Source organism: Nymphalis io, chromosome 1 (assembly GCF_905147045.1).
Source record: "Nymphalis io chromosome 1, ilAglIoxx1.1, whole genome shotgun sequence".
Taxonomy (NCBI): domain Eukaryota; kingdom Metazoa; phylum Arthropoda; class Insecta; order Lepidoptera; family Nymphalidae; genus Nymphalis; species Nymphalis io.
In genome coordinates this window covers 2,097,685-2,121,874 of record NC_065888.1, presented here as the reverse complement: position 1 = coordinate 2,121,874, position 24,190 = coordinate 2,097,685, and the positions used below count along the sequence as shown (strand labels likewise).

General features: G+C 29.7%; 4 protein-coding genes across 8 annotated transcripts in view; 2 read left to right on the top strand and 2 right to left on the bottom strand.

The window, feature by feature from the left end:
- Positions 1-5,453, bottom strand: part of LOC126771776 (septin-7) — a 41,012-nt gene extending 35,559 nt beyond the window's left edge. The window contains exon 1 of the mRNA XM_050491908.1: positions 5,353-5,453. The gene's annotated coding sequence lies outside the window, so the exon portion shown is untranslated. The remainder of the gene's footprint in view (positions 1-5,352) is intronic.
- Positions 5,454-6,887: 1,434 nt separating this feature from the next.
- LOC126772121 (regulator of microtubule dynamics protein 1-like) lies at positions 6,888-8,665 on the top strand. Its single transcript, XM_050492286.1, has 4 exons — positions 6,888-7,074; positions 7,213-7,410; positions 7,593-7,847; positions 8,218-8,665. Exons 1-4 carry the CDS (start codon positions 6,991-6,993, stop codon positions 8,566-8,568), a joined length of 888 nt encoding a protein of 295 aa, XP_050348243.1. The 5' UTR covers positions 6,888-6,990; the 3' UTR covers positions 8,569-8,665.
- A 493-nt stretch (positions 8,666-9,158) lies between these two features.
- Positions 9,159-11,190, top strand: LOC126771953 (uncharacterized). The gene is made up of 3 exons (XM_050492146.1): positions 9,159-9,351; positions 9,454-10,366; positions 10,919-11,190. The coding sequence occupies exons 1-3, from the start codon at positions 9,236-9,238 to the stop codon at positions 11,138-11,140; spliced, it is 1,251 nt and encodes a 416-aa protein (XP_050348103.1). The 5' UTR covers positions 9,159-9,235; the 3' UTR covers positions 11,141-11,190.
- Positions 11,191-13,002: 1,812 nt separating this feature from the next.
- Positions 13,003-23,810, bottom strand: LOC126772026 (phospholipid scramblase 1). Of its 5 annotated transcripts, none has more exons than XM_050492207.1 (6): positions 23,608-23,810; positions 20,869-21,282; positions 18,163-18,428; positions 17,027-17,251; positions 14,932-15,093; positions 13,003-13,891 (listed from the first exon to the last, which is right to left on the bottom strand). In XM_050492207.1, exons 2-6 carry the CDS (start codon positions 21,275-21,277, stop codon positions 13,832-13,834), a joined length of 1,122 nt encoding a protein of 373 aa, XP_050348164.1. In that variant the 5' UTR covers positions 21,278-21,282; positions 23,608-23,810; the 3' UTR covers positions 13,003-13,831. The 5 variants fall into 5 exon arrangements, with proteins under 5 accessions (XP_050348164.1, XP_050348178.1, XP_050348171.1 ...); XM_050492221.1 differs by lacking the exons at positions 20,869-21,282; positions 23,608-23,810 and adding exons at positions 19,320-19,451; positions 19,555-19,990; XM_050492214.1 differs by lacking the exons at positions 20,869-21,282; positions 23,608-23,810 and adding an exon at positions 19,555-19,990.
- Between the last annotated feature and the right edge of the window lie 380 nt (positions 23,811-24,190).

Here is a 24,190-nt window from a genome sequence, read left to right as displayed (position 1 = left end):
AGCCTATTTTTTTAATTTTTGCTGCTTGAATGATTACTGTTATTAAAAAAAATACTTACCGCTATTCGTCGTGTTGATTAGACAGCACATGAAACAAAAACGAAAAAACTATAAGACATCTTACAAATATATAATCGTTGGCACTTGATATGAGATTGTATTGAAACCTACCTATACAGGGAAGACAACAGATACCTACGTCTTCGAGACTCTCTGTACTCAAATATCTTACTTCCATTAACAACGATTGATTACTAACACAGTATACTCCTACATTATAAATTATGGAATGGCAACATAATACCAACGAACACTTGATACAAAAACTCCAGGCAAGGTTCTGTGAGTCAATGAAACGTCTATGCAACCATTGTTTTTAAATTCAGATTCTTTCATTGTTGATTATATTGTAAATATTTGGTACCAAAACAAAACAAATGACGAGCGAACAGTAAAGATATTTTTAATTTTGGAATGTTGCCCTAACTTTTGTTTAAGAGTTAACCTGCGTAGTTATTATAAATAAAAAATATTTTATATTTTTTTTAATTAAGAGTAACTATTGAATTGCTTGTCAATCAAAACTCTCAGATTCTTCTTTGCCTAACCGACATTTCGAACCTTTGATATATCATAACACATTTAAAATTACTAGTAAAAGTTGAATCAGAAATATTTTTGTTTGTTTTAACACAATCACATTTTAAAAACATAAATTTAGCAAAAGTCACATTTTAATACACATATTTTAAATGGTAAATAAAATTTAAAGAAGTTCTTACGAGAGCTCAGATGGTTATCCAATGTTTCCATAATTGCAGTTATTTTCCAGTATTATTCAAGCTTTGATAACAAAACATTTGATCATATTACAATACACTTACACGACCACAAATGTCACTAAAAACTCATTCGTCGTTTCTGATTAGTAAGCAAATTATCTGTCGTCCTCAATACTACCGTCAGTTGTTTACTATAGCCGAGTGTTAGAATATTAGGATGAGCCGCGCTAAACTGTCACTAATATGTTTACGTGTGCAAGACAAGTACACGGTGTACGTCGGAGAGACGTATGCGCACACGTCCACGGTAACTTAGCAATGAGTGACGCCCGCGCCGGTCGCACATGCATTTGCACTCAAAGTTATTTCAATACGCGTAGAGAATTTGCAACTTGAAAGATTTCGTAACGTCACAGTAGCCATGACAGGAGAGCAAACCGACCACCCAAATTCAAATTTAAACAAATTACACTCAATGTAAAATCTTACGACAAAGAAAAAATAGATTACTTTTAATATATTTTAAATATCCTTGAATTATCCATTTTAAAAATAAGTACAAAGGAGGATTAGATTTTAATTCCTTGTTTTTTTTTAGTTATTTGTGTCGTATATCAAACCTTTTTTGCAAAACAATGCAATAAAAGTTAATTGTTATAAAGTACCTCAAATGCATGATAACATGATCGTAAACTGATGTATTAATTTAATGCGGACTTCGAACCCATACTGCTACTTGTAAACAAGGCCTATATTAATATAGTTCACGTTGATATTCTCTCGAATCACTGCAAATAAATTTAGTATCAAAACTTTTTTAAATCAAATATTTTTTTTCATTCAATAAGATGGGCTCGTGAAGGGTCATCCCCCATATTTTGGGGTGACGACACCCTCTCCATTGTTATGCTGCTGCTAAGCGTCGAGTTAAGCAATATTGAGTATTATTTCAAGTTAGACATATTCACATAAAAATATAAAGAAAATGCTATGCTTACAATTAAATAATTAGATAATAGAATGCAACAACAATAACAAATGCATCTCATCCCAAAGATTATATAAAAAATAATATTAAAAAAAAAAACAGCAAAACTGCACACCTCTATAACTCATGTTATATTAAAAAAACGAGTAACAGATAGGGCATTGCCATATACAGAAATGACCATACTTATGTCAAATTAGAAGAATTTAGATAGTAAATTTTAATAGGGTTTTGCTTACTTACAAATCCAAAGATAATAATATGCCAATATGTCGTGTGTGAAACTTAAGGTGTTTTCAATCTTATATAATATTGTGGATTAATCTCAATATAATATATAAAAAAATATATTTCTATACCTTTATAATGGTATACATTTTTAACAACTTCATAAAAAGAGTTTAAGCAACATTACGATTAATGATAAACACCACAAATTCCGAAACATATTTTTCTTACTTATTTAACGGAGATAAACATCGAAAGGTAAGGTGGTGCTCTTCCATCGTTGCTCTCCACAAAATTAAAAATTACTTTAAATCCCTTCAAAGCCATCGCTTCATGTAACATGAAGTATAACTGTAAGGATGGGTGTTGATTACAGTGACAGGACGTTTGTGGCGTGTTATGACGGTCAGGTTCCGCAAGAGAGACCCGCTTTAGTTATATAGTAAGACACTATACGCTCTATGATCACCAAACAATGATACCATAGTACCAAAGTTAGACGAGTAATAAATAAGTAAATATTTACAAAGAACATTTTTGAAACCTAATTTTTTATTAAAAAACATCAACAATTGGTATTACGGTTCTCGACAAAACAATTGCAGTTTTGTTGAGAATTAATTGAAATCACAAAAAGTATTTCTTAATTGCAATCACAGACAATTGGAAACAATTTGTATTGTCGTAAATCTAGTTTTTTAATTTTTTTTCCATTTATTTATTTTAATTTTACAATCGTAAGATACGATTACATTTAATCGTCTGGATTATCTTTAATCTTTTAATTTAAAAAAATTAATATCGTCTGGATTAATGGAATAATTATCAGGATACGGAATTGATCAGTTCGACATCACATCAATTATATTAACGACAATACAAATTGTTTCCAATTGTCTGTGATTGCAATTAAGAAATACTTTTTGTGATTTCAATTAATTCTCAACAAAACTGCAATTGTTTTGTCGAGAACCGTAATACCAATTGTTGATGTTTTTTAATAAAAAAAAATTTTATAGATAGTAAGACATATATAATACTTACTATAGTAATAGTGGATACATAAATATACCATAAATGGTCTACCTCATTTAAATACATGCAAATGGACTACAAAGGTTGTAAAGTCATTAGATGTTTGAATCAAAACAAATTTAAGTAAGATATACATTGGTTAAGTTTGTTTGTATATTGTATAGAAACAAAGTTACAACTCAGACACACACACATACACAAAAGTATAAACCTTTTCTTACAATGTCTATGTGCACAAGACACTTGTCAGTCAATCAGTATCACACTCATGATAAATAAGTATAAATTATACAACATTGTTTTTCTAAATCTCTTAAGAGAATTATTATATATATCTATTTGCCGGAACCTGATTGAGGGTATGCAAGGTCCTAGATACCGACATTGTCTTGAGTGATAGAGCATGGTACATACTTGTTATTGTTTTGACAAATGAATATGCTTTACACCTATAATAACTCCAGCTCAAAATCTATTAGTAAAATAGGAGCACTTCAATACAAGTCATGGTTGGTAATAGAATAACCCCTGTACTACATAGTAATATATAATATTAAGTAATTTGAAATAGATAGTTATTTCTTTTCCTCATGAAGTGCTAATAATGGGCTAAAAGTTATGAAAATAATTGTTTCTAATTTTTGAGAAACATTTAAAAGATTCAAAAATATATCTAATACATACAGTAACAGCCTGTTAATGTCCCACTGCTGGGCTAAGGCCTCTCCCTTTTGAGGAGAAGGTATTGGAGCTTATTCTACCACGCTGCTCCAATGCAGGTTGGTAGAATACACATGTGGCATAATTTCAATGAAATTAGACACATGCAGGTTTCCTCACGATGTTTTCCTTCACCGTTAAGCATGAGATGAAACGAAACACAAATTAAGCACATGAAAATTCAGTGGTGCTTGCCCGGGTTAGTGGGATCATCGGTTAACATTCACCCTCTCTAACCACAGGGCCATCTCAGCTTATTATCTAATACAAATATGCACTATATTAGATGTAGATTGATTCAGAATGAACATTAATTTTATTGATTTCCACCAACATTTAAAATTAAAAAACAAAAATATTATTGTTTTATAATAATGAAATAGTATAAATAGTGAACTTAATGGTATTCTTTAATTGATGAAAGAATGAACTGCCAACCGCTCTTTTAGGCACTGAAAATATTTGTATTAAACTGTTTTATAACTTATAAAAATATTACATGAGCGCTTTTGCATTTTGAACTCTATTTTAAAAAAAAGGTCTATTGTATACATATGTTTAATATGGGCATTAAATAAATTAATTTTCAGGACGCAATTCTTTAAAATAATTGAAACAAATTAGAGATAGAAGGGTAAATACACAGACCGTGTGTGCTATTTGCAGTAATAATTGAGGCATACATTTTTTTTAAATAAAAGTGTCCATGACTTTAGTCAGTAGTTTATATGAATATTAGGTGTCAAAATAGACGACTTTCAATAGATTGGACATAGAATATATATTTTGCATGTAATAAAATATGCTGTAAACATATACAAGTTTTATAAAACAATCTTTAGGAAGTTTTATTAAATTTAATAAATGTTATCATAGGATGACTAATGAAAATCTTAACGAATGAAATATCATACATTTCATCATTCAAATAATTATATTATTAATACCTATCATGAGTCCAAATATGAACTAATCTCTCCAATATTTCAAAATTATAGCTATATAATAATGACTTATTAAAAATTGCAAGCTGTATACAAAATCTTATTCAGCTAAATATGACCTAGGATTTTAAATATAAATATATGGCTTAGCTGTTTTTATTGTATTTTATAAATTGAAAATACAAAAACGTTGAAATAAAATAATCAAAAGTAAAACTGTAATAAGCATTATTATTATATTTAATCATATATGTTATCATTAATAGATTTATTAATATTATTATATAATCATGCATATGCTCAATCGACACTACTAGCATAAGATAAAGAGACTCTTTTAATAAAGGAATTAAAAAAATTAAATTTTTAATTATATATCACCCAAGTCCTATTTTTGTTTTCTTCATAGAAGCCCCATTTAAGGAACTTTATTTCATATGATAACTCTCTTGCTTATAAAGTATGTACATCTTTGATTTTGTAATAACAAATTAACGCTTCTCGGTAAAATAATATTCCGCATTATGATAATAAAAACACAACTATAACGAAATTATACATTTAAACTTAAAATGCATAAAAGTAATTGGCGCGAATCATTAAGGAGATATATAGATTTCAGAAATATATTTTTTATGTACAAATTTGTAATTACCTGATCTCTGCATAATGATAACAATACTGAAGATGTTATTTAGATTAATAACATGTCTTACACCAATTTCAACTGCACCTCACTTTACTGAACTGTCAACAGTAACACCCGCCCTTGGACCGGGTAAAAATTGATTTTTTTAAATTATTGCCATTATGAAAAATAATAAAACATCAGATCCTAGCAATACTAATATTATGTATTTTTTATATACGAATACTTTATAAAATATTGATGAATGATGATTTAATTATATAAGATATATAATTAAATACATATATTTTCAATACATTTATTTATAATAAAAAATAGTGACTCTATACTTAACGCTAAGATATAAAGAAATATAATGAAATCAGTATAAAAATAAGTAATCCCGTAAATAAGTAATGTTTTTAACACATGTTTTTACCACAATTGCTTATAATTCATTTCTTATTTATAAAATACACACATAATAAATATTTTTAGAATAATCGTTTATAGTATTTTTTAAATAAGTAATTTATAAAATTAATAATAAGTATTTATAAATTATAGCTATTGTAATATTATGGTGATAACAGTTTTAGATTATTTTTCTTAATAAACGATGGGGTCTACAATTTTCTGTCAACATCGGTGACCACTGCGCTTATATAATTATTTTCTAATATGCGCAACAAGCACACTATAAAGACAATGTATGTTAGAAATTTCCTAATTTTCATAATTATGAAAGCTTAATATAAATCGAAATGATGATCTGTAGGACACAGACCGATTTCGATCACGGCGGCTTCACTCTCATAATCCGATGGTACGGCAATTCGACACGAACGGAAAGAATTCAGGCGCAGGATCAACGGCTTTAAGTGCTTTCCGAGGCATGGGAATGTACACAGTATAAACATCGACAGAAAAACCTAATAACCTAGGACCTCAGGATCTGCAGGCTTATATTTAGCCAGTAGACTTTTGTACTTCTAATATTATTCCGTTACCATAATTCAGTTAATAAACTATTCATATTAATTATGTCACTTCAAGATTTGAATGTGTTTTTGAATATTGAACAGTATTTAATTGAATCTATTGTACATTTTCCAGTCAAAATATAAAACAATTATTCCTTTCAAGAGGTCAAAATTAAAAAATATATTTGATTATCAAATAAAACTGTATGTCTACTACATTAGATACTGATTAGTAACGAATAATATGGAGACCAAATCAAAACAAAAAATCATAAAATAATGCAATAAATATAATTTTGAAGCTTAAAGCTTCTTCTTCTTTGTTGGTAGCACTGACACAAAATTGACAGATTATGAGACTACAGTGACTATAGTTCAAAAATTAACTACCTATGAAGTTTAGAAAAACAGATGTTTCGGTATCTGCTTAGCCTTGCCGTTTAAACTTCAAAGTTCAAATAAAAATAAACAAAACCATTAATATATGATAGAGGCTTAAACATTAAAAACTTCCGATTCAAGAAACAAAACCTATTTTCTATGGATCAATTTTAAAATATCTTTGTATTGTAAATCTGTAATTTATTTGTCTATTTTAAGTTAATTTTCAGAAATTAAATTGTTTTTTTGATGAACATTTTGATGTAAATGAATGTCAACAGTGTAAATAAAACTTGAAATTATGATGAAAATTTACAAAAAGATTTTTCAACCCAAGACCTACCTTTTTAGGGAGTTTCAAAATAAAGTATTCAAATTATCGCAGGTGATTAATACAAATAATTATATACAAAAGTAATAAAAAGAAAATATTAATTATTTTAGAACCAATCATCTCTTCCTCTACTAATTAATTTAAAATACTTTTTTTTATACATCCCCTAATTTTTTAATATAATTTCAGATGAAATTATTTAATAAGACAGTTAAAGTAACCCAAATATTCTCTGGCTTCTGGTTCTTATGGCCTACAAGTGTAAGCAAGAACAATTTAAATGCTATTAAAGAAGTAACCTTAATTCCGTCCGTGACAGAAATAGCTGACAAAATGTTTGAAACGGGGAAATATGAAGAAAGTTACAATATGCTTATAAAATATAAGGTGAAATGTTCAACTTATTCCTTTTAAAATAAACTAAATGAATAATGACAACAATAAACTAATTCTATTAGTTCCCTTTGCTATTATTCCACAATAAAAAAAGAGTATGTACATATTATGTGCTAAGAATTTTATTGTATGTATAATATGAAGATCTATATTCATGTTATTATCTGCTACAGATTCAAAATGATGTAGAAATCAAATGGCGTATTTGTCGTGCCTTATACAATATGGCCAAGAATTCTAAATATAACAAAAAAATAAAAAATGAATTAATTTTACAAGCCTATAATCTATTAGTTGAAGAATTAGAAACAAATCCTGATAATTTTGCTGTTCAAAAATGGTATGCTCTTATATTAGATGCCAAAAGCTCGAATGAAGGTATCCAGGAAAAAATAGAACAACTTGAAAATGTGAAGAAACACATGGATGTGAGTCGATACATATTTATAAGTCATTAATTTTATAAAGAAGATGACATATACTTAGTAACTATTCAGTGCCCATGTAATTATGTATATACGTGGAAACCGCACTACTTAGTTTTTATGTGCTTAATTAGTGTCTATAATCTAAAATGTCTATTCTATCTAGAGCTAATTTTGCACACAAAACTATGTTTTAATTGGATTATACATTGTTTTTGCTATAATTATATGGTGTGCTGGTATTTTTTAATATTTTAAGCTCTGTGAAGTTATGGAGTCCTGTTGAATATTTGCTACATGGCTTTAAAACTGTCATCCATTTTGTTATGTTGTTATAATAACAGTAGATAAATGGCTCTAATTATTTTTTCAGCTTGCTGTCACTCTAAATCCAAATGATGCTAGTCTCTTGCATATGCTAGGTGAATGGTGTTTTCAAATAAGTGAATTACCATGGTATCAAAGAAAAACGGCAGATGCAGTTTTTGCACCATTGCCTTATTCTACATATGAAGATGCTCTTGAGTATTATTTAAGAGCTGAGGCAGCCCAGCCAAGATTCTACAGTGTTAATCTTCTAAGACTTGGCTGTTGTTATTTAAAACTCAAAAAAGAAGACCAAGCAAAGTATTATCTCAAATTAGCTGCAAGTTACCCTGCAAAATCTGATGATGATCACCGCGCTAATAAGGAAGCTGCAGAGTTATTAAAGAAATTAAAATAACATTTGTTTTAATATGTCTAACTGATTTTTACCGGTTTTTTCATAATTCATAATTACTGAACATTGGCAACCTTTACAAATAGCCCGAATAAAGCAACAAGCACATAAAAAGAGGGATCGTGGGTTTGCTGATCAGCGTATTTTTTTATTTAATAATCTGCACCTGGATTTCGAACGCTTTCTACACAAAAAAATACAACTTTTAAATATAAACAAACTAGTGTTGATCTGTTTTTGCCCAATGTGTTAATACGTTATCAGAAATATAATAGTAGTAAAAAAATGGGTCAGTAATTTTAATTTATTAAGCGAACCTATGGATGTATTCTTAATATTGTTGTTATCATCAAAAATAAAACTTATATTTTATATAATGTTAAAATTTCTTTATTTAATTTTATAAATCGTGATAATATTTATCACATTTAAACTGTATTTGGAACTTTTGATATAATAGTTATAACCATTTTAAAAACTAGATAAAAAATATTATAGAAGCTGTATGGTGTAATACGTTTGTCTTTTCTGAAAAGAAAAAAAATCCTTGACATTACAAGAACTTCAAATTTGAATTATGAAAATAAAGTCCGTTGTACATTATACAAAATATATGGAACAATTTTAAATGTCGTTATTAGTATTTTAATGCAACAGTATTATTAACACGATGGCTATGTGCTCAGTAGATGAAAATCTTAGTGATGATGAAGTATTTTTTGGAAAATTATCTTTAAAAGAAGTGAAGAAACATATTTTATTTAATAATTTTCGTCAAACTTTTTCGTAAGTATTTATCCTTACCACGATATTATTTGTTGTTTTAAATGTTTGGCTCTGAATCAATTGGCTCAAAACCGTTTAATTCTAATTATTACTTTATTAAAGGTGTGCTGAAAGCGATCAATTTGTAAACGACGATAGCATTAGTGTAATCGAGACGCATTCTGAGCCCGACATATATTCTGTAAGAAATGCTGATGCAGTTCTCGATTGTTATTCAAATGCAAACTCTACTCCAATGGCTCCTACAGACTGGGATGTTAAATCTACAGATGATAGTTTTTTAAAACTAGAAGAAATGGTAACTGAAATGTGTACATCGCCAAAGCCTAATGTCAATAATGTATTAGATAATACTTTAGAAGTCGTAGAATATATTTTAAATAATGCACATTTGAACGATAATGAAAATAACAAAGCCGAAAAAAATATTATCGGAACAGAAAAGGAACAAAATCTTAACATTCCAGAAATAATTACAAGTTCAATAAAAGAAAATGATGATGTTGAAATAAAAAATGAAAATGTAAGTGAAAAAAATGAAAGGGAAATCATGAGTACAGAACCAGAAAATAAAAGTATTGAATCTAAAACAAAAACCGATTTAGAAGTTGAAAGGTTATATAAAACACCTTTAAAAAATTCCTGTAACTTACAGAAATATGTTCAAGGTGTAAAGACTGAAAGTATTTCAACACCATTTGTTGAAACAAAATGTTCTAAAGAAATATTTAAAACTCCAAAGAATCCCTTATCATCTAAAAAGTATCAACTGTCCTCTACAAAGAAAACACCTGGCAAAATAAACCCTTATCAACATATCACTAGTCCTGTAGCGTCTTATATCAAGAATGGTCCACAAGTTCCACTATTGAGGGATGTGCATCCAAAAAGACCCTTACCTGGTTGCTCTTCTATTCCTAAATTAGTAAAAAACACAAGTGATAGTAAATTAGGCAATAAAGAAAATGTCTTGCTACCCTCACTTGCCTATAGAAGTGCTAAAAAAACTAAAATGGTAAAATAATTTATTCAATAGTATTTAGTTTGTGATTTAATGAAACAAATTATTTTAGTCTAAGGTTCTAAAAACACAAATTTCTATTTACCTGACACTTGGTACTATAGAAGAACATCTTGAGGAAACCTGTTTATATCAGTAGGAATTCATTTACATCAATCAATAAACAGCCCTAAGTAATTTGCCTACCAGACTACAATTACTACTCTTTGTTATGCTAAGTGTTTTGTTCATAAAACAAATAATCGGCTTGTTTTTAAAATTTTACAATAGGTTTCTGAAGTCACTATTGGTATAGCCTACATAGGACCTAAATTAATCCTTAGCATGATTGGTAAATTGCATCAATGAGGTTTTATATTATAATTCATTTTGTGTATGAAAAATATAAAATCACATGTATTTAAAAATGAAGGAATCTATTCAGAATAAAGAAAAATCTGCATAATCAAACTTATGAAACCAAGATCAACTATTTTTATAACGATTAAAATCCTGTAATGTTCTGTATTGCTTTTTTTATAAACTTATAATAAATATATGTTTCAGATAACAATTCCTGACAAAGAGAAGCTGCCAGAGAGCCCATGGGCTAAAAGAGTAGCTTCTTCCTTACCAAAACCAGTTGTAATTAAACATGACCACAGAGAAATGAATGCTATGAAAAAGTCTCTGTTATCTCATCAAGAAGACAGCTTTGCTGACCTAACACTTCACCAAGCTGATTTATCTGTTTGTACTCAGAAATCTGCAGTAAATAAGCCTTTATGAGTTTGACTTTCTTTAATCGATTTTTAACCAATAAAAAGTTGCACTTTTAATTAAGTAGTTTCAATATCACCTAAAGTATAACATATATTGGATTCAGCAAATAGGTGTTATATAAAGAATACTTACAGTATTTACTTCAAGTTAAAAATATTTATACTTTTTTGTACAACAACCGATTTATTGTATATTTAATATTTATTGTAGTATCTTTTGCAATGCCTGTCTCATTTTTTTTGTTAGTTAATTAAGTCCTATGCTCGGCGCGAAGCTTATATATAATTAACATTGATTATGATATGAAAATAAAAATGTTTTCTATGTATAATATAAACATTTAATTTAGTAGACGTATATTTATTACAGTAAGATGTTACATTGACATTTATAAACATTTATAATTAATATTGAAGAACATAAGTGTGTGCATAAAAATAATCGACATCTCAATTTTTTTTCTTAAAATAAACTCGTCGAAAGGAACAGATTATCTTGCTCTGTCTATTTTATTACAAATAATATTGTTATTAGTTCGTCTAAGATTGACAATCCTATTTCTATATATCTTGACAAATAAGCATCACTTATTAAAAGAAGATACATTATTTTATATTACTAGTATCATATTAATAAATAAAATTACTTAAATCTGGTATCTTTTGTGTCGTTAATATGTATTAACATATAAGTTTCTTTAGTAACTCTCAAGTTGCAAACACATTTATATTTATTTCATTTAAAATAAATAATATTAGTAATAAGTTAAAAAAAAAATTAAATATTTTTTCAATAAGCATCATAATTATAAAACTAGCATTTGGATAATTAAAAAATTAAAGGCCTATACAAACATTTTACAGAGTATATAATATTAGTATCAAAACAAAGTGCAAACGAATATGTTTAATAAGAGTAATAATATAAAAATGTCATAACAACTAATACAATAGATACTACATAGAAAAATGAACTTCAATTTCAGCACAATACTGAAAAACTTAACAAAATAACTTAATATATCACAAAATATTAGAAAAAAAAAACATTAAAAAATTACAACATGTAGCTTTACATGTTACAACCATATTGTTGCTTTTTGTAAGTAAATATTATAACAATACAATTTAAAAACAGATTTATCATAGATCATTTGTGCTTACATAAGAAAAATAATAATATAATCATATTATAAATTGGACATTATAGTTATATTAGTTTTATGTTATTGACAAATCATAAGCATAATATTTTGCACTCAATATATAAATGTTAACACCTTCTGGGACAGTAAACGCAAATACATCATAGAAATTACATAGCTATTGCATATACTGTCCCCTTATATATATATCATGACTAGTGTATGAATAACCAATAAAAAAAACAGTAAAAAATATTAATTAGATCATTTTTAGTTTAGCAGATCACTATCTAGGAACCTTTTTAGAAATAAATGCTTAAACAATTATAAGCCATATGAGTCAGTCTACTAAGTCATAAATTGTAAAAACTTTTATTAAAATATATTTTTATATAATCATATTTATATATTCGATAGCATTAAACACTTAATATACGATAGATAATGAATTGGCCATGATTTTTCTTAAACACTAACATATCTACCAATAATTATTGTTTAGGCGATTATTACTTTAGCGTTGACGTGTTTTCTCCTATCGAATGAGAAATCAATTTTTTTATCTAAACATTCGCTAAAGAACTTTTATTAGTAAGGCCGTATATAATTTGGTATCCATTTAAATGTTTATAACATCAAATTTTAAGTCTTAATTAATTTTTGAGTATAATACTATAACTTACAGCTACAGATAAGATTGTTTTTTTTTTTTTAATGTAGAGCCTTTATGTGAAAGCGTCAGAATGGCATTGGATCTTTGCCAAAGAACTTTGAAAATGACAGTTCTTGTACGAAGGAGCGTCAGCAAAGAAGTTCTGAACAATAATTGTCTGACGACGGTAAAGGTAAACGAGTAATATGATTTTAGAAAATGACGATGAGATGATTAAGTTTAATAGACTGACACCGTCACCACGAAAGTTGGCACATACATGTTTTTTTTTTTTAAGATTTTTTACTTATACATTCTACATTGTTGCAACTCCTTTAAAGGGCGCTGCAGCAGGCGCTACAGATCGCCACGCCATTGGTGTATATATACAGTCAGGATATAAGCGAAATCCCAGACTGACTTGAATTAAAATTTAGCATAGTTACTCTTTTCGCGACTTTACGCAAATAATATCCTAAATAAAATTTTCATCATCTGAATTTTGAAAGATAAGTTTAATAAAAATATTACTGATAATTTACTGTATTTACTAAAGAGTAAAAAAGTAAATTATTTTTATATATATTTTTTTTTTAAGTTACACACATGCAGTACAAGCTTACATCTAATAAAATGCAAAATAAATTTATTAAGCCAAAAGCACGATTAGTGCTATGTAATATATTCTTCAAAAACTCCGTGTTTACAATAAACAAACCACGTCTGTGTGTATAAAGGGATATATATCTAAAGCTTCCAATATCAGTACACATATAGATCTAGCGTAATTTAAAACTACAGTAATTCGCTTAGAGATTCATTAACATTCATTATTTAAAACATTTAGAAGTAAGCAGTGAGTATGTATGCTTACTTAAATTTTGCCATAATATTTTTACGCTTACAGCATTAAAGGACGAACCCGCTCATGATTTCCAACTTTTTCGAAGTACATATAATCCTGTAAAATGAAATAGAAGTTATTATCGCCAGTCCGGTGTGTACCACTCTTGGGCTCTTTCTCTTTCTAATCTCCTTTTTTTCGACAAGAGAACAATTCTTCTGAAAAGAGCGACTTATCTCACCATACTGGTGGTAGAGCTTTGTGCAAGCTCGTCTGGGTAGGTACCACCCACTCATCAGATATTCTACCGCAAAACAGCAGTACTTGTTATTGTTGTGTTCCGGTTTGAAGGGTGAGTGAGCCAGTGTAATTACAGGCACAAGGGACATAAAATCTTAGTTCCCAAGGTTGGTGGCGCATTGGCGGTATAAGCGATGGTTGACATTTCTTACAATGCCAATGTCTAAGGGCGTTTGGTGACCACTTCTCATCAGGTGGCCCATATGCTCGTCCGCCTTCCTATTCTATAAAAAAAAAAAACCATCTCCGCCGAATATAAACAAGAATATATTATTCTTTTAAGTTACTTAAGATATGTCCGTGTAAGTGTGTTCACGTTGGCTGTGGTACCGTTGGTAAAATCATTGAGATAGTAAAATTTTCTTTCTTTCGAAAAACAAAAATCTAGTTTAGAATTTGTTCGTTTTGAATGTATATCGACATTGTTATTCATTTATTGTTTGCCATTATAATTAATTTGCTGATTGGCGTTTGCAAACCTGCCGTCTCTGGCTTATGAGTTAAAAAATGTTTAAAACATAATTTACAACATAGACACATACGATGTGAGACAAAGTTAAATAATATATTTTTCGTATTAGTTTATACATATATAAGGCAGGCGAACGATAAATGGTCACGAATTCAAATTGTTATTGGTACTACAAGACTTGATTGATACCGAAATTCTTAACAGAGAAACCCTGTAATATTTTAATGACCCGAACTAGAGTTCGGACTCAGAACTTAGTAAACACGGATAGAGTTATAAAAAAACTCATAACTTTGGTATCAAGTGTGTTATCCCTGCCAATCATAAGAACAAGACACACCTGTTCTACCTGAGTTAGTAAGTTAAATCCAACGAATACACTTACAATCAAGAAACACGCTCCAAGCAGAACAGCTTTCATCTTGATATCCAAATCCATCGGGAAGGTTATGCCGAAATAATCGCTGTCGGTGAAAGCTTCGCGCGCTAGCCCGGACCAGCTCTTCCTTATTTTACCGATCTTCCTATCAGCATGTTTATTGTATACCTAAAAAACAATAAAAACCAGTTTAGTTAAATGTCACATGAATACGGACACAGCATACAATACAACATGACCTTATAAAATGTTAAGCAAATATTCTATTGTAAAAAAAAAAACGTTTACGACCCGTTGAATCGTCTTGTCAATTTCAAACGAATATATAATTTTATTAAATCTATTTCAAGTCATTGTACAATAGCGTATGTTACAACTCGGTAGTGATAGATGGCGCTGATTGAATATGTCACTTTCCTGAATCGCGCCGTTTAGATATTCTCTACTTAATCAAAAATTATTAAAGTTGCATGTGGTTACAAAGACAGGCTTGCACAAAGCCAACCACCAAGTGCTACCTACCTCCCTACAATAACTCCGTAAAGATTTCAATATTTATTTTTTAATAAAGTAACCTGCAAGACTAAACATTTCAGAAACAAACAAGAAATGAAAACATTGATTTAAAAAAATATTATAATTTCGATATATTAATTTAATTCAATTTCATTGGATTTTTCTTTTGATATGATTAGTAATATCGTATAAAACTTACATTTACTACGGTTATCTCTTGTACGTCATCCGACCTTAGTTAGTTATATGGTCACATATGTGTACAGTAAAGAGTCATTGACCTACTAATAACATTAATCAACAATTCAAGATAACAATAAACATAGTTATTTTTTTAATACTTTCCTCTTGCAAAAGTCAAGGGTGTTAATCCACACAGCCTGCAAATATTTATTTTTATTTAACCGTGTTACCAATTGCAAATTAACGAACATTTTTAATGATTTAATTTAAACTTTTTTTTATCAGTAATTGCGAAAGTTTGTTTGTCCTTTTTACACAGAAATGGATTTATCGTCTGGAGAATAACACATATAATTTTTAGTTCATAAAAATCACGAAATGTCGCTTTGGCCTGTGTGTAATGATTCCTACTTAGGAATATATTTTTATTTTTCATAATTACTCAAATGATTTTGAATAAAGAATCATCGTATATACAAATAAATATTTTTTTATTATTGCGAGATTCTTAGCGAAATTTCACTTAGTTTAGATCAGGTTATTGATTTTTCGAAAATGGACGTATTTCGATCGCAAGCGATATTACCGCTATTAAAACTGTATACTTTGAAACGATTCTATAATTATATTACAAAGCTGGAGAGTTTGTTGGTTGAACAAGCGACAACAACGACGCCATACATCTGATACATAAGTCCAATTCTAATAATTCTTTTTGCGTTGGATACACAATACAATACAACAATAACAGCCTCTTAATGTCCCACTGCTGGGCTAAGGCCTCCTCTCCCGTTTTGAGGAGAAGGTTTGGAGATTATTCCACCACGCTGCTCCAATGCGGGTTGGTAAAATACACATATGGCAGAATTTTAATAAAAGTAGACACATGCAGGTTTCCTCACGATGTTTTTCTTCACAGTCAAGCACGAGATGAATTATAAACACAAATTAAGCACATGAAAATTCAGTGGTGCTTGCCTGGGTTTGAGCTCACGGTCATCGGTTAAGATTCACGCGTCCTAACCACGGCTATCTCGGCATTTTTTTATATATTATTATTTGTAGTTAATGAAACAACAAAAAATAAGAAATAATTGTATGAAACGGTGTATGATTCAATCTAATTAATTAGTAACAGGCCGTTTCCCTCTGCTGGGCCAAGCCAAAGTTTGAGGAAGATTGGTGTTTGTTCAACTACACTGCTCCTACTCGGTTTTTGGATAAAGGTGTCACAATGTCATCTTTAATCCCCGAGCACGAGATAAATTGCTTAATGAAATATAAACTAAGTACATGGAAACAAAATGCCGCCATCACGAGATTTGAAACCGAGACCTTCAACACTGGACCGTCACGGCTCTGATTACTTAATAAATAAATAATACGATAGATCGGTACGTACATGGAATTCCACATCACCACATATGGAGAACGTGCAATATGGCCCCTTTATCCTCATCACTATTTCCCCTAATTCGTTCCTGATGGTGAATGAGGGTTTTAGCAACGACCACACCTGTTCCACGGAGCCGATATGAGTGCCCGGGGGCGAAGACACTTGCAAGTTCTGCATAAACAGCGGACACAAGCACGTGTCGCACGCTAGCGGCCGGTGTAAGTGGATCACCTGTAAAAAACACCGCTTAGTAAAAAGTGACAAAGCCAGTATAAGTACCGTAACAGCCTGTGAATGTCCCACTGCTGGGCTAAAGGCCTCCTCTCCTCTTTTTGAGGAGAAGGTTTGGAGCTTATTCCACCACGCTGCTCGAATGTGGGTTGGTGGAATACACATGCGGCAGAATTTCAGCGAAATTAGACACACGCAGGTTTCCTCACGATGTTTTCCTTCACCGTAAACCACGAGATGAATTATAACCACAAATTGAGCACATGAAAATTCAGTGGTGCTTGCCCGGGTTTGAACCCACGATCATCGGTTAAGATTCACGCGTTCTTACCACTAAGCAATCTCGGCTCTTCTATACTTGACACATAAGTTTGGACAGAGGACACAATATAAAGCTAAAGAGGCCGTACTCTCTTGACCTTGATCTTGAGGTGTGGTTATATTATAAGAGAAACACAGATTTAACATTTGCATTACAATAAGAAAAATTCAAATAATATTGTCAAAATATAATCGTATTTCTAATTTTTACTAGAGTAATATTCAATTCTAATATACTTCTTTTCAGAATATAAAAAAGTAAGTTCTTCATTAAAGTTCAATCTTACTTCATACAAAATTTCATTAAAATTGTTTCAGTGAAAGTACGACCAACAGACAGATTTACAATCGCATTTATAATATTAGTATAGACCTGCGCTAATGTCCTCGACTAACTTGTACGAAATTATTAGAAATATCAAGAATGTTTGCCCGTCGTTGAGAAGCAAGCATTTTGTTTTATATATATATCATAGGAAGGCGGACGAGCATATGGGCCCCCTGATGGTAAGTGGCACAAAGCCCTACTTTACTAGGATACAATTATTCAATTTACAAGATTATTAGTTTAAATAAGATAAATAAAATACCTCATTACTCATATTATCCATAATCTTTAAATGAAACGGTCGCAATGGTCCGCAACAATTCCTTGTACAACAATCATTGTCTTCAACAGCATGGTACACTTTCTGGCCGAGGTTGTTTTTAATCGTGTACTTGTTGTTTGTCTCGAAGCCGACAAAAGCTTCGAGTAGCTCGACCTTTTGATGGACGAGGAGCTGATCAATCATACCAAGTTGTTCCAAGCCCGGCGGACAGTCGACAAGCCCTCGCGGAGTAGTCATCCATCCACCTGAAAGATAATTTGTTTCAACACGTTACATTAAAGGTAAATTTTCAATTTACCAGAACTACAATGTATAAAATCTTTAAAATCGTTTCAAATACTTTTGACTTAATAAGATTAAATTAAACTTAAACCTACCACCGGCACGAAATGTAGATTATAAATCGCATCGATAAGAAACTTAATTGCTCTCTTTTACGGGGTATTTAAGATTTGATTATGTACACTTATATTATATATAATATTATTATTATATATATATCTTGTATGAAAATCAAATATCTCGGTTATTGTTGACATGTGTTGCAAGGCTTCTTATATTTATTTTATAAACAATTATCTGATAACATTTCCGCGCTTCCTATTTCGACCTCACACGTAACGACAACATGTCAAGACCAAAGATCTTAGAAAATGTCCGGTCATCGAGATACGTACACGCACACACATACACATGCGCGTCCGCTCGCGCACATTCACAACACGAGTGTGTTAATAAAGAACGATAAACAAACGTATAGAACATTAACTAACATAGCCATTCATTTTTTATATACGAATTCGTGATTAATTATTATATCCTATGATATAAGCTATCAATACAATAGTTTCTTAAAATTAACGCGACAGATGATATTCTAAAAGTTTTTGCGTGATGGACTTGATATTATTTAAAAAAATTTTTAAAAACAAAAGGGATCCGTTTCGTATTCAATATTTATTATGAATTATTTCTAACGCGACCAAGTTTCACTTTTGTCGTTGAGTTGTACGCATTTTATTTATTTTTTAAATATATTTATGTAGTCGGACAGTATCTGTGGCATTGTTTCAAGGGTATCATAGTGTTAAGTTACACTTTTGTGATATTACATTTCATAGATTAAACATTACAACCTTGCCTATAAACGTTGCATGGCGGCTGTTTAGTTAAACACTGCTTTCGCTCTTTCAGTCATTATCTATTTGACATTCGAAAGAAGACACACTGTTTAACAAATTTTATAATTGAGGCCGCCAATTTTGCTACTGAAAAATATTAATTAGTAGGTAATTTCACAAATGGAAGTACATAACAACTATGTTAGTGATTAAACAACTTAACCTAGATACGTGTTAATGTAAACATTACCAATACAAAACAATTATTAGATTCCCTCCACCACACTTATATAATCGAAAACATTGTTTAACCTCCTTTCTTCGTCCGTCATTAATTTTTCATATCGTTTGGAACGATTTTTAAAAAGTTTTCTATATAATCTATGGACTGTCCTTTTAGCACTAGCTACCGTTAACGTTTCGATATAAACACTCTTATTTTTAAATTTAAAAAAATTCGAACACTTCTTTTTTAAATATTTAGAAATTTTATTTGACTTTTCCGAAGTTAATTTTGTTTCATTTGATGATATCTCATCGTTTAATATATCAAAATTATTATTGACATAAGTGTTAATTGTTTGCATTATTTTAATTAAAAAATATATTTTTATTGTATATTTTTTAAAGATTAATAAAACTATTATTAAGGAGAGAATATACACGATTAACTAACAAGACAACAGTAATGCAATTGCATTACCTATCAACGATACTCGTCTTAAAATGTTTCCAAAGTAAACATCTTTATCTTGTTGTCATTTCAATTAAATGATTTTAAATACAATAATAATAACACAAATGCAAGAAAACAGGTTATAAAATAAACGTAACTTAATATGTTACGTTTACTTATTTCATTTTTAAGATACTTCATTACGAAATGTCATGTTTATTATTATCCTCGTAGTTGTTACTTACTATTCTAGAAATATAACGCTTATTATTTAGACCCTGTTATCATTTTGTTAATGTCCCACTACTGGGCTAAGGCTTCCTCTCCCTTTTGAGGAGAAGGTTTGGAGCTTATTCCACCACGCTGCTCCAATGCGGGTTGGAAGAATACACATGTGGCATAATTTCAATAAAATTTGACACATGCAGGTTTCCTCACCATGTTTTCCTTCACCGTCTACCACGAGATGAATTATAAACACAAATTAAGCACATGAAAATTCAGTGGTGCTTGCCCGGGTTTGAACTCACGATTATCGGTTAAGATTCACGCTTTCTAACAACTAGGCCATCTCGGCTTATATTATACATTTTCCTTATAACATGTGTAATATGAATAATTATTTTTCTTGCATATATGTGTATACATATACAAGTCTTTATATACTATTATTTAAACGGAAAGAGCTTGTGTCTAACCTATGATATTTCTTTATTATATTTAAAATAGTAAACAATAGTCAGATTTTTTAAAAGTATTTGATAAATCTAAATAGAAATAGATGTTTACAGTCATTCGTTTTACTAGTGTCTGTGAATGTAAATGGTTTATACCACTTCTTAATTTAATAATATTTTAACTTAATATAAAATGTAATCATTTTATTACCTGGAGCTTGTGGAGCAGGCTGTTGCATCACTGGTGGTTTATAGCCCTCACCAGGATAGCTGGACGGGTGAGAAAAGCCAGATGCATATCCAGGCTGAAACTGAGGCTGAAATCCAGGCTGAAACTGAGGCTGAAATCCTGGCTGAAACCCAGGGTGGAATCCTGTTTGCATTCCAGGTAGGGGCTGAGCACCTGGTGGAAGTATTGGAGGGCCCGGATAACCGCCTTGTGTTGGAGGGCCCGGATAACCGCCTTGTATTGGAGGGCCCGGATAACCGCCTTGTGTTGGAGGGTCCAGATATCCGCCTTGCATTGGATAAGTTTCATTGCCATCCGCAACTTCCGACGGAGATTTATATCCTTGATTCTGGGACGAGTTTGGGCTTTGCAGGGTTTGCTTGTGCGACATGATTCCTGAAAAAGTAATATAAAAATATTTGATATTATAGTACTCCAAGGCAATCTAGGCAGTATTTAACTTTAAAACATAAATACAAGTTACAACCTTATCAATTATTATTATTATCAGTAAGACAGTTAGTAACGAACAAATAAACTTAGATACTTATAGATTTGGCCTAGATACAAATATTAGAAGTCATACAGATTACAAATAAAGTCTCGTATAAGATATATTATATTTGTCAAACAATTGAAAATAATCATAAATCACAGTCCTTGGTACATATAAGAAATATATAAGAAATATATGTAATTTCTTGCATTACAGATATGTAAAAATTTTACTGTGCAGTGCAGATATAAATAAAAATTATCTATAAAAAGAATTTGGTATATTGAAACATTATAAATTTGCTTTTCCAGTTATAGTAAGAAGTGCAGTTTTTGTATATGGAGCTTATTTGAAAAAGTAGTGCAACAATTTATGCACTTTATAGTGATGTTGAAAATCACTGACTTGATTACGACCCCTTGGACTACTGTCATATGTCAACCTTTTCCACTACAATCCTTATACATCATTTTAGTGGTTGATATAAATATCACAAATTTCTTGAAAAAATAAAGTGTTGTGTGATTTTTTTTTTATAATATAAAGGTTTAAACGTTTCAAATGCACCTGACTTAATAAATCAATTTACGGAAAAAAATAATACAAATTATGTAATGTTGGCCAAGTGCAATAAATGAACCAAATCTTTTAATATTTTGATAAAATACAACCCCTCCATAAATATTTAATAGAAATAGATATTTTTATATGTTCTATAAATGTATGTATTAAAAAATAATCTTATTAATAGATTTTGACTTTTTTTTTAAGTACTAAAAATGTTTGCTTTTATTATCTGTATTTAATATACACAAATAATTTGCTTGCCCTTTTTTCAGGCTTCTTATCTTATTTATGTGGGATTAGTGCAGTGTGTAAACATCATGAAAAGGATATAGCAGATTTAAATGGCTGAACATTTGGATTAAAATTAACCCTTTTTGATAATGCTCTAACTAAGTAAAAATGTCACAGTGTGAGAAAACCACGAATATTGGGATTAAGTTGTACTATACTTAGTCTTTTATTTACCTACACCATTAATTATTTGTAAACTAGAAACAGTTGAACAGCATGTTTTTAATTTTAAAATTTGTTTATTATTTAAAACTTTAAAATGCTATCTAAAAAATTGAGCAGCCATGGTGCCCTTTGAACTTTCAACATTTAACTATATACCTAATTTAAATGAATATCTTAGAAGTTATGGCAAAATTAAAAATCTCACACAGGAAGAAATATTGCACTGGTTAATTTAATGTTTAATGTTTTTATAGTGCTAAAGTCTATAGGTGGTCGGGACCAGTTACTTATCCTTTTCAAGAGGTCTCTCATAATGTTGAGATGGCCCAGCAGTTAGAATGTGAGAATCTTAGCCGATGATTGTGGGTTCAAACCCACACTAAATTTTCATGTACTTAATTTGTATATATAATTCCTTTCATGGTTGACAGTGAAGGAAAACATCATGTGCATTTTGAAAGTTCTAGGAAACAAATTATTTTGTTTTATAAATATTTATTGTTGTTTTATAATAATTCATTAACATTTTACAAAATAATTTACATTAAAATGAAGCCAATAATCATTCCGGTTCCCTGAATTTCTCCTTTTAAAGCGAGTAAGTTTCCTTTTAACTGTAACGCCAGAATCAAATAGACTCCTGTTCACTGGACTATATCTATTAGACAAAATATTTGTATTCTAGAACTTTAAAATCATGCACACTTAAATATATAATGTTCCGTTTACCATCCTATGCTTTATGCATGTATCTCTTTATATACCCTTATCCACAGTACAGTACTGTAATGTGGGCGAATAGATCAATAATGTTTATACCTTATTGATTAAAAAATGCACAGGATGAAATCCAATAGGGATTTTAGCGGAACAAATCAAGACGGCAGCTAGTTTAAAATATTTCATTTGATTTGCAGCTCAGTTTCGAGTACAGTATAATATACTGAAAATTCGAAGACTCAAACAGTCAAAGAAAAATATGAGTACAAAACAAATCTAGTTAATAGTTATTTAAAATATTATTAAAAAAAATAGTAACATTAGAAAAAACTTCTTTGTTTTCTTAAAAATATATTTCAATAATTATAATTGTACGCAAATTAACCACATTAAGTAGAGAATCTGGGCCTTAGGGGATGTTTGAGAAGCAAATGACATTACGATGTTTATTAACTTTTTAAAAAGTAAATAGTAATACTTACAGATTAAATACAGCGGTGGTGCAAAGAAACCGATTTCAAACAGTAAAGGTCGAGAACACTTTCGCTTATATAATATTAATTAATTAAAATACAGACAAACACTGACTTCAATATAAGCTTTTTTTCTAATTTTAATCGAAAATTATTGGCCGGCAAAACCGACGATTTATGACCTAACAATATGTACCTATTGAATATTGATTGAGTTGTTTGCAGTTTGACGTCAATATAAATAGAAGTAAAACCAACCTAAAAATAATATACTATAGCCGAACCAAAGACAATACTGCAATTTCTGCCTTTAAATTTAAATTTCAAAGTAAGATTTTTTATTTTTATTTTAGTTCTAGAATACTTTAATAAAAATTATCATTTATTAAAAAAAACATAAAAAAAATTTCAAAGGAATGTTTTAATATTATTTGTCTTGTGTTTTTTAATTTGTATTTAAATATTGACAATTAAGATTAAAGCGTATACAATCACTTCGTTTTAATTAGGATTTGTATTCTGACTACACTGAATAGGACAAATTTACGAATTGTTTAACTCGAAATTTTACAAGTTTTTATTATCTGCTTCA

What these genes read in the sequence shown, in the direction of transcription:
- LOC126772121 (XM_050492286.1), top strand. Translation starts at nt 6,991, where the DNA reads ATGATGAAAATTTACAAAAAGATTTTTCAACCCAAGACCTACCTTTTT. An exon ending in AAGTATTCAAATTATCGCAG is followed by an intron (nt 7,075 to 7,212) that starts GTGATTAATACA and finishes ATATAATTTCAG; the next exon opens with ATGAAATTATTTAATAAGAC. An exon ending in ATATGCTTATAAAATATAAG is followed by an intron (nt 7,411 to 7,592) that starts GTGAAATGTTCA and finishes TATCTGCTACAG; the next exon opens with ATTCAAAATGATGTAGAAAT.
- LOC126771953 (XM_050492146.1), top strand. Translation starts at nt 9,236, where the DNA reads ATGGCTATGTGCTCAGTAGATGAAAATCTTAGTGATGATGAAGTATTT. An exon ending in AATTTTCGTCAAACTTTTTC is followed by an intron (nt 9,352 to 9,453) that starts GTAAGTATTTAT and finishes ACTTTATTAAAG; the next exon opens with GTGTGCTGAAAGCGATCAAT. An exon ending in GTGCTAAAAAAACTAAAATG is followed by an intron (nt 10,367 to 10,918) that starts GTAAAATAATTT and finishes TATATGTTTCAG; the next exon opens with ATAACAATTCCTGACAAAGA.
- LOC126772026 (XM_050492207.1), bottom strand. Translation starts at nt 21,277, where the DNA reads ATGTCGCACAAGCAAACCCTGCAAAGCCCAAACTCGTCCCAGAATCAA. An exon ending in GTGGTGATGTGGAATTCCAT is followed by an intron (nt 15,094 to 17,026) that starts GTACGTACCGAT and finishes ATTGTTTTTTAG; the next exon opens with GTATACAATAAACATGCTGA. An exon ending in TTGGAGCGTGTTTCTTGATT is followed by an intron (nt 13,892 to 14,931) that starts GTAAGTGTATTC and finishes TTCATTTTACAG; the next exon opens with GATTATATGTACTTCGAAAA.